The 17,750-nt window shown below is 25.5% G+C and overlaps 1 protein-coding gene across 1 annotated transcript in view; it reads left to right on the plus strand.

Annotated features, from left to right (window-relative positions):
- The first annotated feature begins 10,965 nt into the window (after positions 1-10,965).
- The window catches only part of LOC114132893 (lachesin-like), a 149,730-nt gene continuing 142,945 nt past the window's right edge, over positions 10,966-17,750 (plus strand). The window contains exon 1 of the mRNA XM_050201062.1: positions 10,966-11,075. Coding sequence (XP_050057019.1) covers positions 10,982-11,075 — 94 coding nt within the window. The 5' untranslated portion in view covers positions 10,966-10,981. The remainder of the gene's footprint in view (positions 11,076-17,750) is intronic.

The raw sequence follows: 17,750 nt of genomic DNA on the forward strand, positions 1-17,750 counted from the left end.
GCAGTAGGTTAGGCTGCTGGGTAATAGAATATTTGACTTCAATTATTACTACACAGAGTAGGGGTTTTCAACTAGCATTTATAAATTATATAACTCAATAGAAATAGCCTATGGAAAGAAAAGTTAAGCAGTATTGTAGACATTTAATGTTTTAATATAATAAATAATAAGTTAACCGTTGGTAACTTGTAATGAGTAATGATTGTTGTGATTTGTGACTACTGTTAAGTGCAAATTTAATGTACAACTTTATATACATTTTTATTGGTTTTGATACATATGTATCAAGTATCAATAATATGAACATCACTGTCTGCTGTCCTCTAAAATTAGCTGGGTAATGGTGTAATATGTATAATATTTATGTGTCGTACAGTTTTATGTTTCGACAAGTGAAAACAAGAAGGTAATTTCAAAACGCACGAGATTAAAACGAAAATAATAATTGAATTTAGGAAGAGTGAATTCAACACTTTTTTTCTCTTGCTTTTAAAAATTTAAACCTGTATAAATTATTTTTAAATCTATTCTTTCCATCTTATAGGTAGTGGGTGTAGAGTACTAACTGCATTGTCAATGTTTAATGGTCTTATTTTATACATGTATAATATATTACATGTATACTCTATATACAAAATGTATATCAGATACTTTTACCTGGGAATTTATGTGAATGCTTATTACAACGAACTGCAAGCGGCAAGAGCACTCGTTTAAGAGAAAAAACAGATATCTCGGGTGTTTGGTACATTATAATTGACTGTGTAACCAACGAGGGTAGAAACGCTTGGGGTTCGGATTTGTGGCTTCGATGTTGAAAATACGGTTTGTGAATGTATATTTTATTTTTACGGTTCGTTGAAGAAAGCGAGTATTTATAACATCGTTTCATGAAGCTATGGCATATAATAAAAACAAGATATCAAAATTAAATTGAAAAAAAGAATCATTGTTATATGGAAAACTAGGTTTTTTTTTTTATTATTAAAAGACGAGGGAGGATTAATATTATTTAGTGTTTACCATGAAAAAAGCTCTCTTCAACATGGTAAAATTTTATTTGATATACAGCCATACAAGTTATGGAATACGGATATTAATATTGATATATAGTTGTATCAATTATGTGATTCTTATATGTACACTATTTTATACTCTTATACATTGTAGTTTAACCTGTAAACGATAAAAAAAAATTAAATCAAATTATGATTTTTATTTAAATTGAAATTTGCCTTGGCTATACGTATAACTCTATAATTGTGTAGCGCTAAGAAGTAAGCTATACTGTAGATTAGCTGGTGATGATAATGTTATTTAAAATATTAACACTAAAATGAGGTACCTAGTTACTGAATTTATAGAATTGATAAAAATGTCAGTCAATAACGTTATGATATTATAAAAAAAATATTCTGTTTGTCATAGGGTTGAGTTTGGCTTAAGTGGTTATAGTAATTATATTTTATTCATTTTAATTAATTGATTTATTATCCTAATAATTATTGAGTGAATCTTGCAATACATATATATTTGAAGAGACACATTTAATTATCTATTGTATTAAAATTGTACTTTTCCATTATTGTTTCATTTTTATAAATTAGTTAGGGACTCATAGCAGACTTTCAATAACATATTTATGTTTTGTTTTATAATATCTATTGGTAATTTTTCTCAAGCTTCCAAAGTAAAATAATGATAAGTTGCAGTTTTCGATTTTATTTCGCTTTGAATAGTTAAATTAATCATATAATTGATTACGTATAAAAGTTTACATTGTGTTAGATTTTTTTTGGAGGGATGTTATGATTTGAACAACAAGAAGTAATGGATTCAAGATGTTATGCTTATAATATATCTTAAATTGTAAATTCTATAATAATAATAAAGTTAATTTTAAGTTAATATGAAATTTAATAATTGACAAAGATTAAAATTTAAGATTTAATTGATTATCCTAGAATTTAAGTTACAACTTTAAATTGTATTTATGAAAATCATATTTTTCACCGAGTCAAACACAATTAAGTACTTGTTTTACATATAATTGTAAAGGTACAACTTAGTGCAACTATATAGGTATTATTGTTTTTGTAAAAATTCATAATATTATATATTTTTTTTAAATTTAAATTATATAGAAATGCATTGTCATGAATAAGGACGATTTTTTTCCTTTTTACAGGTGCACTATAAGATGCTTTTGAACAAGTGGTAGATCAAGAATTTAAAGTCTGAAAAGAACGGCGGTATGAACCAGGTCATTAAAATATTTGATTAAGTACATAAGTTATTTTGTTTTGTTTTTTTACTTTTGGGGTTATATTTGATTTAAAGATATAAAAAATTATGGTAAAATAAATAAATTAGGTTATTTAATTAAACATACGATTTTAAAAATTAAAACAAAATAATTTTAAATAAAAAATTATATACCCGAAAAATTGAATCTTGTTTTAATATGTTATTAACTTTATTTATTTACTAGGTATCTTAACATAAATGTTTAATAGATTTTGTAAAATTTAATGGTATCAAAGACCCACAATATATTTATTATATTTTATTTATTTTAATGTTTTGATTTACATACACTGTTAATAAAGGAATTGAAATATTTTGTTTTTCTTATTCTTAAAAATTTAAGATACTTAATTTTGTAGAGCTAATTTATGCAAAAACTTCAAAAGTCTAATTACTAGTTTTCATTAAAAGCACTCAAATAGTTTAGTAAGTTTTAAAGTTTAAGGAGAAAGGGCACACTCAAATTATATCCTGTCTGACCTATAGTGTACTAAATGACCTCTCTACGGTGATGCTGCTGTAGTGAGGAATTGGTAAGGAATAGATTGTCAAATATTGTTTTATGTTAGTAAATAATTCGAGTTGATTTTTTTCATATATTTATAAATATTTATGACATTTTAAAATTATATTTTCCAAAATTTTTCCAGTATTAAGATATTAGGTTCATGTATGTTTAAATTAATGCATACCAATCATATGTTAAATTTATATTCTAACCCATTTTATGTCCATTATAATTATGGGAACTTCAGGTCAGTTGTCTGTCAGAGGTAATATTTAGGAATTCGGTTAAAATAAAATTTTAGATTTATACATTAAAATATAATTTATATTGATAGTTACACAATGTTAGTTATTAAATAGAAAATAACATTTTCATATTTTTAGATTTTAGAACATTTTGAAAATAATTATTTTGAAGTTATTAACAGCGTATTATAATATTAAATAATTATATTTTATATTATTATCTATTATAGTTATTATAATAGTACTTTATATTTTGGATTAAATGAAAAACTTTATTTCAAAAGCATCTATTGTATGACACATTTTGTTAAGTACAAGGATGTATATTATATTTATAAGCGACTTTTGTATAGTATAACTTCACTTATAACAGTTTCAACCTACAGACCTTTTCAGAAATACACATACATATAGGTTAATATGATTTTGTATTATATCAGAAATCTGCTGGATTAACTTGTCTAATATAGTTAAGGATATTTTGCTATATACTAGTAAAATATTAACAATTATAAATTATAAGAATGACTGGAATGGGTTTTTCAAACTATAATGTGTATTTGAATTTTAATTATGCATAAATCATAGTTGGTACATAAAAAACAGATAACATAATACTAACAACGGTTTTGTTTATGTTTGTTATCAGTTTAGTCAGCTTTGAAGTATTTAAATAAATTTACCATATTATGTGGTTTGTAAAGGTGCGACACAAATTGGTCGATTTACATGTATATAGGTAGTTTGAAGGTTAAAAGGCTGGAGTAATCCAATATTGTTGTTTCTATAAGAATGCATGGCCAGTTGAGGGCGATTAAATTCTAATAGTTTCTGACCTTTTCAACGAGCGATGGAACATAATAGACATAGCTATAGGATTTTCAGTGTAGATAATACTAATTACCTCTGATAATATAAGTACCTATTCAAATAAGGTTTGTGAATATTTTATATAAAAAAAGATGAATGATGTACCTATAAGATATTAATAATTTTTATTTTCCTTAAACCATTTCGATAATAAAATAAATAAAAAACGGTGGTTCAAAAAAATATGTTAATAAAATTAGGAGACGAAGACAAACATAAAATAATAATTTAAAAAAGAATTCATAAAATGTCTTTATTTAATTTAATTTATTATATTTTAAATTTACTATTAATTTATAATTTTACTTCTTACAGTTATTATTTAGTTACGTATTTAAAAATATTGTTTGAATTCCATACATGTATAGTAATTAAGTATAATGTTTTCACATTATCATGTTTATATGACAAAATTACTTATTTTAATTGTAATAATTATATAAGTTATATTCATACTTTGATTAATATTTTAAATGTGATATTAATGATAAGAAAAAAATTATGTTATTAAATTTCTTTGTGTATGAGCTCAACAATAATATATTATAATATAATAATATAATAATATTGTATTAATGAATAATATAAAAATCTTGGTTAATAAATTAACAAATAATATAATAAAAGGTTTATTATCAACATTAAATTTGAATTTTAATGAAATTTGTTTAGCGGACACGTGTTTGTAAGTAATATTACGTTGTACAGCATTACCATAAGCAATACTCAATTTAAACGAACAGGAAGACGAATATGTATGGAGCAAGACACTCAAGACACAAATGCCCTACAATTGCCTACACACGACGCCGGCTTGGCATTCATTAAATTGATTGAAATCTAGTAAATCACAAACGTTTTCAATTTAAAACAGTATAATGTATTCAAATGTTTGCCGAATAACGGAAAAAGTGATTTTATTGTTTTATCGAACGAAGTCTTTCAGATGCAAATTAATCTTTTACCGATATTGAATCGGTCGACAATCACAATGTGAGTAAATAAAATAACGACGTTTTAAACATAAAATACAACCAAAAATCGAAATCAGTGCTATAACTACTTAAGTTAGGTACGACATGATTGAAATTTACTTATATTTATTTACTGAAGTCTAGTCTTTATGATATATATATATATATACATATTTTATTAAATTTTTTATAAGACCTAAAATTATGACGTCTTGAAAAAATTAATTATTAAAAAAATTAACAGTTCTCGATAATTCCTGTATTATTATTTATTATTACCAACTATAACAAGCTTCTTATTTACAACTATATATGTATTGTTTTATTATATTGGATCTTCCAAATTTTACATCACAAAAAATGAGTGAGATCAAGAAGTTTTTTTAAAAACCGAAAATGTCAAACGATGCGTCGATGTTGTTAGTAGCGGCAATCATGTACAATACAAATACTCAAAGATCTACACCTAACTGATTTAGATTTTGTATTTTGATATAATCAACTAACATGTTGTGTAACTATTCTTCGATGAATAATATTGTAAATAACTGTAGTAGAGTTTTCCAAATACGGGGTGAGCTGTAAATATTGTACATGGATGATTGACGTGTTTCTTATACACTCATTAAATTGGTGCCGCATTTATTTGTATCAAATGTGGTTTATGTCACAAATATAAGAGACTCGTTTTGACGTGACACTATACCACTCAACACTTAACGTGCTAACGACGCATAAACGGTTCGGTCGAGAATCGTACAGCACGGCGGGCGCTGAGAAAAAGGTCGTCAACGACAGCGTTTTCTTTAGGTTGACCGATTGATCGAGACAACGTATATCACTGCGGTTATCTGATCTCGAGTATATCCACACACTGTGTTTTTCTTTGCTTTATTCTTAAACGATAATCACTGGGAATCAGACGGCATGATGGATACGGATAAGACGATCGGCGACCAAAGTTTTCCTTGAAAAATAATCACCGGGTTGTTGGGGATTTTAGTTCGTTAGAAAATTTGGTGTTACACTGACGTCGTGTGAACCATTTTCAGATTTTGCAGTATCACTATATCACAACCACATAATTTAATTATACTTGATAAGAGTAAAGCCGGATTTACACTATATATCATTTCGTTTATGTTTTGTTGAATATATATTTAAATTTTAAATTCTAGGTATCGTGTTGCCAACATTTTGTTACCTAGCTACGTATTATTAAATACATGGAATATGATACGATATATGGTGTAGAGTGAATCCAGCTTAAATGAGTTAAACAATAATTAGGAGCACAGTTTGGGTGAAATCTATAAACAGACGGTGAAACGCATAATGTTTGATTATTTGTTAGGTTGAGGTAATGTACTATCAAACAACGGATATGATAATAGTCGTTTAATAATATCGTTGGATATGACACGATATAAATGGATGTATTATGTACATTGTAAATATTATCATTTGACCATGATCTACATTGCATAAGGTTTATGCAAGCGAACAATCGTGGTAATTTCCGTTGTAGGTCTACAGTATCATGTCATATGATGTTGTGTTTTAAATATATTATAATGAAAATGAAAGAATATTGGGAACATATTTCTTAAGATTACCTCACGACCACGTTTTTTGTCATGTCGTGTGCCTTTACCACATTTTGATTGGCTTGATTAAACATTATATACCGGCAAATGTCTAGAGATGGACCGAGTTTAAATTTTGCACATAATGATATAAAAGGTGACGTAGCTGTGATAGGTACCATTTTTACAAGTTAAGTTTTATTGAACTTCATAATAAGACACGGTGTATAGTAGGAACCCGACTTGAATGAATCACAGTCATCGACAGATTTTATTTAAACGTCTGTCTCGCCATTTGATTTTGTTCAAATCGTTTTGTAGGCGGTGCAGTAATATATATTATAAATACCAAACAGTGGATAGGTAATATTTGTAGTCATGATCTATGGCGTACATTGTGTAGTGCAACTATATTTTGTACGTATATTTGTAAGTTTTTTAATCTCGGGTTCATCCTTTTCCCGAGTATTATAATATTATTAGCCGAGGGGCGAGAGCAATACGTTATGGTAAGGCCCACATAATGTAATTTATATTATTCATATTATTTACAGATTCCTTGTAAGGATAGACAGTATTATATTTTTATTGAAGTCAATACTTATACAGTTATACTGCTGTATGGAATGAAATACAAAACTCGGTTATCGTAAGTATGTCGTACGTGAACGAATGTCGCTTGTGGTGCGGTCTGTTGATGTCACTAATGCGAGAGGATGTTGTAGGCAATAATATATTTTAGTCAATCGTGGGAAAAAGACAAACGACACAAATGGCGGTTACTTAAGAGCGGAATCCCCTAATAAAAAAACAAAAATTGTGGATAGTGGATAGCTTATTGATTTTTACCACTCTCGCTTGACTGCACTAGATCCTATCCCTTAACCTGTCCAAGTGCAAAATCTTTACATTTACTAGAAGTCAATTTCCGATTAACTTTTTTCATCCCCTCGGCATCAACAAAATCCAGTACGTATATTACTGTGTTATTGATCTTGGCTTCAAATAGAGCCTTAATCTCTGTCCCAATTCTCACATTGAATATATTTAATTCAAAGCGTTTAAAACGCTCGGTTTTGTTATGAGATTGGCTAGAGAATATGAATTTGAAAACTCCTTAAAAATTGTATACTGTGTCCTAGTCCATCCTATACTCGAATATGGTTGTGTGGTATTGGATCCTCACTCAGTTAATAACTCAAAACAACTGAAACGAGTTCAGAATAGATTTTTACGTTTTGCCAGCTACTTACTTAAAATACCCTGTCCGCCTCATTGTTACAGTCTAGTGGCTAATAATTTAAGCCTTTCTACTTTGGCCTACTGTAGACATTTTGCAGGCATTAGGTTCATTAAAGGTATACTTGATGGTTAAATAGAATGCTCAAAACTCCTTTCTCTTATCTCTTTCAAAGTACCAACCTCAACGGCTAACTCGATCCAATGTACTATTTTATGTCTCGCATGCTTCTACTAATTACCTAGCAAACGATTCTATGCGCAGATTATTAAGGAACGCCAATTTAGACCATACTCTTCAATTCTAAATTTTTACTATATTATCTTTATTTAAATCACCGAAAATCCATACTAATAATTAAGATACTTGCTAATAAAAGGGATAGAAAAAAATTGTTACATAATAGTATTGTATACTAAGCATTATTTATTTGTTATTATTGTTTTTTCTGTTTTGTTTCTTCCTATTTTTTATTTTGTAAAGCTAATATTGTTTCCAACTATATTATTATTGTTATACTAACTATAACCATATTTATAAGTAACTAATTCTTATTGTTAATACTAAACTACCTATTATTATGTTAGACATCTATTGTGAATAACTACCTAACTATAAACCATGCATGTAATAAATAATAAATAAAATAATAGTATACTAATATTAATAAATGTTAATTAGAACTGTAAATATATTATATACATTATGTGTGTGTGTGTGTATTATGTTCATATTATACAGTTTTATACATCAACTGATAATCGATAAGTGATTATACAGAAGTTTATCGATATATTTGTAGGTATAACTGGTCTATGTATAAGTACTGTTATGATACAGCATTGAATGTGTAGATTTTAAGTGTAACCGCTTACCTTTTCTGCTTATAAACTATAATCTCCGAATGCCAATGGGTGCCGATTACTTCCTTCACGAAATGTTGTGTCAAAGGAATTTATTTTAATATCGCCTTACAAACAACTACGAACCGTTTGAAATCGACGTTGAAAATAAATTGTTATGTTCAGGTACTCATGAGCCACATATCACCATCGGAGATGAGGTTAGATGCATAAATCATAATATTATTATTTTTTAAATACTTGTTGCCATAGACACCCATCAGTATTTTTTTAGGGGGGTGGCTGGAAATATTGGTATGTATCATGCCTGATTTTAAATAGCCAGAGGAGTAATAATTATCCGAATTTCCCGATCCCCTCTCGGACTGTATTGTATAAAATACGTTCGAAATTGAGTTATAGTAACATCCAGTGTGAACGCATATTAAAAATTGCTTAAATAACTAAGAAATTCTTTGTACAGTTTGTATATAATATAATATTGTTTATCACAAACTGAGATGGTGTATATAGATCGTTTCTGGGCGCCTGAAGAGTGTTATTAATTATTATTCTAAAGTTTAAAATATTTGAGACGAATATTGTTTAAAATCATTTACAATTTGGATTATTGATGTTATATTTTTGGATTTAATAGTTTATTTTTATCGTCAACACGACTCATCTTGAAAACATTCTTTAGTGATAAAAAATAAAATGTTTAACATCTACTTTTGATTTTCTGCTCTAATAGAAATATTGTATCTAATGATAATGATTCACTATAATACATTATTTTTCGTACAAAATATATTATTTATTTATATAAAAGGGAATAAAAAAAAATGTAAATATATTTTATAGTTGTAAACGAGTGACTGGTTATTCAAATATATTATAGGTTCAACCTTTATTAAAACAAAATTTAAGCCCCTTAGCCTCTCTAAAATTCTACTAAATTTTCATCAATGATAAATAATATATAAACATAATAAGTATATTTTGAAGTCGGTTCATAATAATATTATTATTAACTAATTTATTTCAACTAAAGCTTTTGGGAAATAAATACTTTGTACTTTCTATTATTTGATTTTCATACCTCGGACATAAACCAGGAAGTATATTTTATAAGAGGAGATAAGATTAAATTGTTTAAGACTTTAATTTGAAAAAAATCATGAAGCCTGTATATAACAATAAAACAAAATAATAGCAAATGCATAATTAATTCATATAATTTATCATACATTTAACTTTTAATTTTTATACGACTCATAATTATTGACAGTAAATGTTTCAAATATTATACAAACTTTATAGGTACATAAAGTATACATATGGTTGCAGTGCAGTGGCGTAGTTACGGAGGGGAGCAAAGGGGGCGCTTGCCCCCCAACCTCCTCCGAAAATTAACTTTTAAACAAATTTTGGTAATTAAAAAAACTTCAAATTCAAGATCTTGTAGACAAATCTGCTGAAAAAGATAGGTGTATGAAATTATAAGTGTGATTATTATTATTATTTAACTATTTAATTATTATGAGTAAATTTATTAGTTTGTAAAACAATTTACCACAGTCAATTTTAGTAATTATACAAAAATAATATTTTTTTTTAAATAAATGTAGAATGTTGTATAGTATTAAGTTGAAAGTTCTGTATTGTATCATTTCTTTTATTATTTTCATTTACTAAAATAAATTACCAATTATTACCTATGTACTTGTGTATTTGACTTAATAAAATCCATGATTATTATGAACAATTTTGAAATTATTCCCTCCCCCCCTTCCAACTAAAATTCTTAGCTACGTCACTGTAGCAGTGTACCACAAAAATAAAACTATAAAACAGTTAATTTAATTTTTAAGTTTATAATATATAACCCATAATAGTTCACAGAAACTCGTCATTTTTAAAAACGAATAATTTTAAATATTTATGATATGATATATATTATATGTATTATGTATTGTATTACTATTTATTTATTTTTGTTAGAAATTTACAATAAAACTATAAATGTCTTTACCTAATTATTTAAATGTGTAATAATAAATTATGTAAAATGTACACATTTTACTATCATCTGAAATAGTACAAGCTGTCCACGGTTTTCATTTTTTCAATGTAAAATTGTAACCGTTATATGATACCTATAACGGCTATAACCGAAGCCTTTGGATAAGAACCGTATCTATCCATCGTACCAATATTAACAACGATTTTGGTCATTCTAGAAATAACACATATTTTCGGAAACATTTTATTTTTTAAACACGCATGCGGTTATTACCGTTATATCAGTGTTGTTGTATGTCAGGGGTGGTGACGATGGTGGTGGTGGTGGTGGCGGAACTTTAAACGACACGCCGAGTTTGCAAGAGAGTCCTGCCGTTAGTAGTAATGTGGCGGCCGGCCGAATCACATGCCGCGTGCATTGCGTGCTGCTTTCTCGTCAGCCTTTTGCAGGCCGACGTCTATGCGGTTGATTCAACAGGTACGTCTCTAATATTTTTCATAATGTTGTGGTTAGGTAGTTGATGTTTAGGGTGTTTAGTGTGGATGGAAAAATTTAGGAAAATTTTCACTCAATGAAAAATAATAATGATAAACTTTCCTCGTATTTTGATTTTGGTGAAATTATTTCATTCTCCAATTATTTTGTATAATTGAAGAAAAACGATTAGAATTTGATTTATTTAATACATAATATTACGGTATTTAATTACCAAGTACGTACATAAATATATTATAAGTATTAAATATTTATATAATCTAATCTATAGATTAATGTATGTTTTGTTATTCACAATAATTATTATACACTAGACAAGAATTGTGCAAACAGTGTACCTATAATCTATATATATATTTATATTTTATATTTATGGAATTTGTTGTGAATTTTGCTTTTAATGAAGATTAATTATTATATCTAGTTTAAAATTAAATTATTTCATTTTTAATTTCTAATTTCATTTGAAACACAATTAATTACTTTACAATTAAAAATTATTTTAATTAAATTATTAGAATATTACGTATTCAGTATTCTCGACGTGTATTTAAAATTCTTAAAATATAGAAAACAATATCTAATGAAGGTGAGATAATATTTTTTATTTTCTATGAGTTTGGATCATCGTACCTATTATAAATAATGTACCAGAATGTTATTAAAATTATATTATTATTTATTGTACATCATAATTAACGATTGAAGTAGTTTTAATTTTTAATTGGATATCGAGAATTCGAGACAACATCCAATTTAAAGACTTAAACAACATTTTGTGAAACTTGATTGTATTTTATATTTTAAAAATATATTATCTTATGACGAGGATCAGTTCATCATTAACTTAGGATAATCTATATATTAATTTTAATGGTTAAAGAAATATTTTTTTAAATGATTTTTGTATTTATTTGGTATTTAGAATATATTTTGTTATTCATGAGGCCAGACTATATTATGAATATTTAAAAAATTGTATTATGTATTTTGAAGAACTAATATTTCATCAAATATTATTTCATCAACATAAAAAAAAAAAATTTCTTGAGGCATGAGTAAATTATACAAGTGTAATATTTTAGTACCTATTTAATTTATTTTGTACTTTGAAAACCAATTATGTACTTTAATCTAATATGTTATGGAAACGCAATATTATGTAGAATTTAAAAATTAATATTTAGTTGTAAAAACGAAAAAATTTAAAATGCATTTAATTAAATTTAGCTATAAAAATAATATAAATAATATATATAAAATAATGAATTAGTTAATTTTAAATACTAACATATAGATACAGAAAATATGTTACTCCGTTTATTATAATTTGAATTATTACACAATTTAAACAATTTATTATAATTTTTTTTTTTTACTAGAGGGATTTCATTCTTGCATTCATTATTTTTAATTATTAAACTTGGTTATTCAAGAATAATATATTTTTATGGTAACCAAAGTATTTATAAATACTATTCAAAAAAATAAAGTTGAATTTTATTACAGTTGCAAAACTTACCTTGAAATAGAGTATGTACCTAGCCTTTATACTCTAGACAATTAATTATAATACATTTTGTAATCGTAAGCTGTTGCGTTAACTAAGTAGAGTACCTAAGTAGTAACTTTCCATAGCTATGAAAAAACTGAAGTGGAAATCTGTTTAGTCGTTTGAAACGTACGCATTTATAGGTTTAGACGTTGATGATTTGTTTTTGATTTATTGTATTGAAGTATAGTGGTGGATCAATGTATGTAACAAATGGATACTCATAATGCATTTTTAATGTGACTATATATTAGGTACATCAATATATTATATTGCATATCAAAAGTATGATAATATAAATGTTGAAAAATGCAATTTATGCACATTATTCAAAAGATTGAATGTCTTCTGAGATGATTCAATCAAATTTATTTTGTTGTTTGACCAGAAATCTATACTAAATTCTTTGAAAATGAATTACGATATTTTCTTGAGGAATCGCCTTAAAAAATAAAATGACTGGTTTATTTAGTTTGAACTATGTACTTATCCTAGAGTATAGTTTATAGTTTGTTTATCCAGTCACCCTTGTATTCAGATAACGCAATTTATCCTAACGTTGGGGGTGTTTTGGACCGTAGCTTAGGGACTAAAAAAGCATTATTCAGACGTGATTGGAAGTCAAAGGCAAAGTATATGTTCAAGGGATAGACGATAAAATATATCGGTAATATTACTCAAAGAGTTTTTGAAAAGGTATTGATACGATACAGAATAATAATAATAAAAATAATATGACCAAGAAAAATGTGAAGTAATTTAAATTTAAAAATCTACAAAGACTGTTTTACCATTTGCAGAACCTTCAAAAATATATTACGGCTCTAATGTAAAATTAATATTATGGGGGTGCATAAACACAATATATATGATTTTACATAACATTGTGAAGTACTTAACTATGGTTGGGTACTGAGTATACTGTATAGGTATCTGAAAAAATTATTTTTTAGTTTTAATATAAAAATAAATAATTTAAATTTATTTATTATAATTTCTATTTTTATGTATTGTTTATTTCTAAATTATTTGTTTTGTGTACAGGAACGTTTAGTATATTTATTTTGTGGTGAGATAATCGTGTTTTTAAAAAGCGCGCTTACCACTAGAAAAACTATAACTTCTGGCAGAGACCAATTATCATTGTATGTACTTAACAATGTGACTAGAAAGTTTTGAAAACCTTAATGTGTAGTTGTAATCACATTTGACGACAATTTGTTGTATTCAACAATTAAAGATAACAAAAATCGGTTGATAATATAGAGGAATTAAATTTTCAGAACTTTTTTCATTTAAAGCCATAATATAGGTAATATTTATTTTGTGTATACATTTTCTATTCTCTTATTGGCAATAATAAAAGCTATTATCGTCTATCGCCACGACAAAATGATTAAAATTTTGAAGAACAAAAATAAAATCTTCTAAAAGCAGAAAAAAAATTCTACAACGTGATATCTTATAAAATTAGTGCATGCTTTTGAAACTCTATATTCTATCAGATAATATAGTTAATACATGAAAGTTATCTATGTTAAATTTAATGTTATATTGATATATTATTGAATTTTCCATTAATATTAATATGTTTTTGGGTAAAATATTTAAATTTATATTTTATAGTAAATTAATTATTATAATTAATTACAGAACTCCCTGGCGCATATATGATGTTTAAAAGTTTTTGATTCAAAATTGGCTTCATTATCTTGAATAACAATTTATTCATACAACTATCATTTGAAAATAGTCATAAGAGAGTAAAGCAGTGTTGATCGTATGAAAAATTAAATCAGTTTTACAAATTTTTGATTTTAAACTTAATCATTTTAATTTTTAACCATGAAAACTTAACAGTCATTTTTTAAGCTACTTAAAGTAGTTAGAATATATTTAGATGAAGAGACTTACATTATATTTCTCATAAATGCTTTATATTTTTAGGTGAACTACTTAAAAAGTTATTAGGTAAAGATTTTATAAAAATATTTTTATTATTAAGCTTTTATTTTAAAAGATGTAATTTTTAGAATTTTCTAATAACTTTTGAGAAAATTCGAAAAATGGATTAGGAATTTCAAGAAGTTGTTTTTCTACAAAGAAAATTAACTACATTTGGGTAATATTAGATTCGATTTAAATTAAATGGTTGTCATAATAATTCATGTAAAAATTGTATTAAATTTGTATGTATATTCATTAAATATTCATAGTACTATAAATAACTATGTAAATTATTGCAGTATTATATTAAATATGAAATTATTCTAATCTAAACAAGTACACTCGTAAGAAATAGTAGCTCAACACTTGATATTATTTTAGTTTTAATTCAATAATTTGTTAAAAATGAAACTTATAACGATTAAATAATATTTTTATCATATACATTTATAAATAGTTGTTTAATGTAATATAAAAAAAACGAATACTTAAAACTTCGATATTGTGAAAAAATAAAAATGAATTAATTTATTTGTTTTGTAATAAGCACTATGTATTCTAATATTATGTTGATTCTTTAAATAAATCATAATCAATTATGAATAGTAGCAGTCTCTTCGTATGAAAAATAGTTGTTTCTCACTATGTAATAAATAATAATAATTTAGTTTTAAACTATCAATTACTTATATCTACGCGATTTTTATAGTTTAATTTGAAGTATTTATCTGGAGCCGCCTAATATATGGTTTTATAATCAGTGTAATACTTCACCGTGCTCGAGTTTGGTAGTAATTTTCATTTTTTATCATTCCTTCTACGTATGGAATATGTCCCACTAACCCACTATATTTTAGAATAAAAAGTAAAATTACCACCCCCATATTCTTGTTATCCTTTTTCACTTGGAGGGTTACTACATATCTTTCATCTTGGCCCTCGCCTACGGCTTTTCGTACACAACAGTTCTTGTACGTGTATAATTTTTGAAATGCTTTTGTTTAAGGGATAGTGGAAATCGGGTGTTTTATAGACATTATATTCATAAAGTGTTGTTTTCTGGACCATGGTTGTTTTTTCATACTTTATATATACTGCTTATGAAATTTATTAAATTGTAAAGGCTATACCGTTGTTGCTAACTATGTGTATCTTTCATGATATCTCACTTCTTATGAATGAACGATGGGTTGAAAACTGGACCAGTCCTTAGGAGGACAAACAGAACGATAACGATGATAATACATAAAATTTATATATAACAATGGTATCCTATTATATTTTCGTATGACTTTTGTACACGAAAATAGTAAAAATACAATTTCTTTAAATTAATAAGACTTTGATTGTGTGTTAAGTGTTAATACTGAAGTAAATGTTCTTTCTAATTGAATAATTCTATTATGAACCTATACACAATATCATATATGGATCACTTATTAGATCTCCATACAATGTATATGTATATTATATTATTATTGTCAGTTGAATACAATAATCGTATTGTACTTACTACTTATTACTAATATATATAATATATATATTTTTTTAAGCGATAATTCATAATATTCACAGTCAAACTGATGCTCTTTTGTTAAATTAATTTTAAACTGCTAAATATGAAATTATAAATACAATAATATATAATAATATGTATGTATAGTTTATAAATAGTATAATTTATTCATACAATATGTATTAATGTACATAATATAATAATAATAATAAAATATAAGAAACTTGAAAATATTTTTTTTATTGAAGAAAAATTCAACGTTATACTTAAAATTCGTATATTTTATATGATATTCAAGTTATTATATTATAATGGATACGAATAACGAATTTTCAATTTCATTAATTATCATTACATGACTTTTATTTATCTTTTTTATATTAATTTATTTCAAATATAAAACTAAAAAAGGTGCTTTATTTAATTTTTTTCTATTGTATTTAATCATATATTAAAATTTAGTAATTGATTTAAATGCTTAAATGATAAAAGCTTATAAAAATAATGCAGAAGTATAATATGCGTATGCGTAATAATCATAAGTACTGGAAATTATCACTAATTGTTTCTATTAAATTTTTCTGTAGTTTTTAAAATATTCTGGATATTTTTGAGTTTTTTTCATTAATTTGATAAGAAAAATTTGAATATGGTAAAATGTTAGGAAATTCAAAACAAAAATCATAAGTAATTATCAATGTTAAATTGTTAAATTATATAAACACAATTTTTTTAACACATTTTAATTATAAATTTGGTAAAAATAGATATTTAAACAAAATTACCTAATAAATTTAATAAATTTAGTTATCTATGTAAGTAGTTGTAATTCAAAAATATTTTTCTCGGGAATTTGATATTCTTATGTATGTATATTTTTATAATTTATAGAACATTCAGATGCTCTCGAAGTCTTGAATATTCATACCAGGATCTTATTATTTACACTATTCAATGTTATTCCAGTTAATTGACTTAAAAGTTAATAATAATAATAATAATGTATTACGTTATAGACATGTGATCAATTATTATAAAAGCTAAATATAATAATAATTTAATAAATGAAATATTATTGGTAAAAATTAATTTAACTTAATTTATACTAATATTGATATTAATAAAATATACATATTTAGTAATTTAGGTGTAATTTATGTGTATTTTCAATATATATATAGGTAATCGATTTAAAAAAAGCAAAAGCTGCGATTATTTGTACATCTATTTTTTGTAATCATGGAAAAATCGGATTATACATGTATTTAGAGATCAAATAATATAATTATTGTCAGACGTCTATTTAATATTATAGTCTACCATTATATAGTAATATGCTTATTGGAATTCAAAAAGAATGAAAAACTTGAATCAATTGGGAATTCCTAGATGTTATTTATCTCGCTCCTGACAGCCGTGCAATTATACAGATTAACGGAGATATAATAGTCCTCTACTATTGGATAATATTATATATGAAATGAATCTTTGCTCTTGATTGTTCGGACTGATTTAAGTACAATTTATACCCAAGGATTATGATAATTATTAACAAGGCGTGGTTTATTTTTCATTTTACAAAATGCCTTAACATTATACATTCCACGTTACTTCAGCTATTATCATTATCACCTGTTGGTGT

Source organism: Aphis gossypii, chromosome 2 (genome assembly GCF_020184175.1).
Source record: "Aphis gossypii isolate Hap1 chromosome 2, ASM2018417v2, whole genome shotgun sequence".
In the NCBI taxonomy this organism is placed as follows: Eukaryota; Metazoa; Arthropoda; class Insecta; order Hemiptera; family Aphididae; genus Aphis; species Aphis gossypii.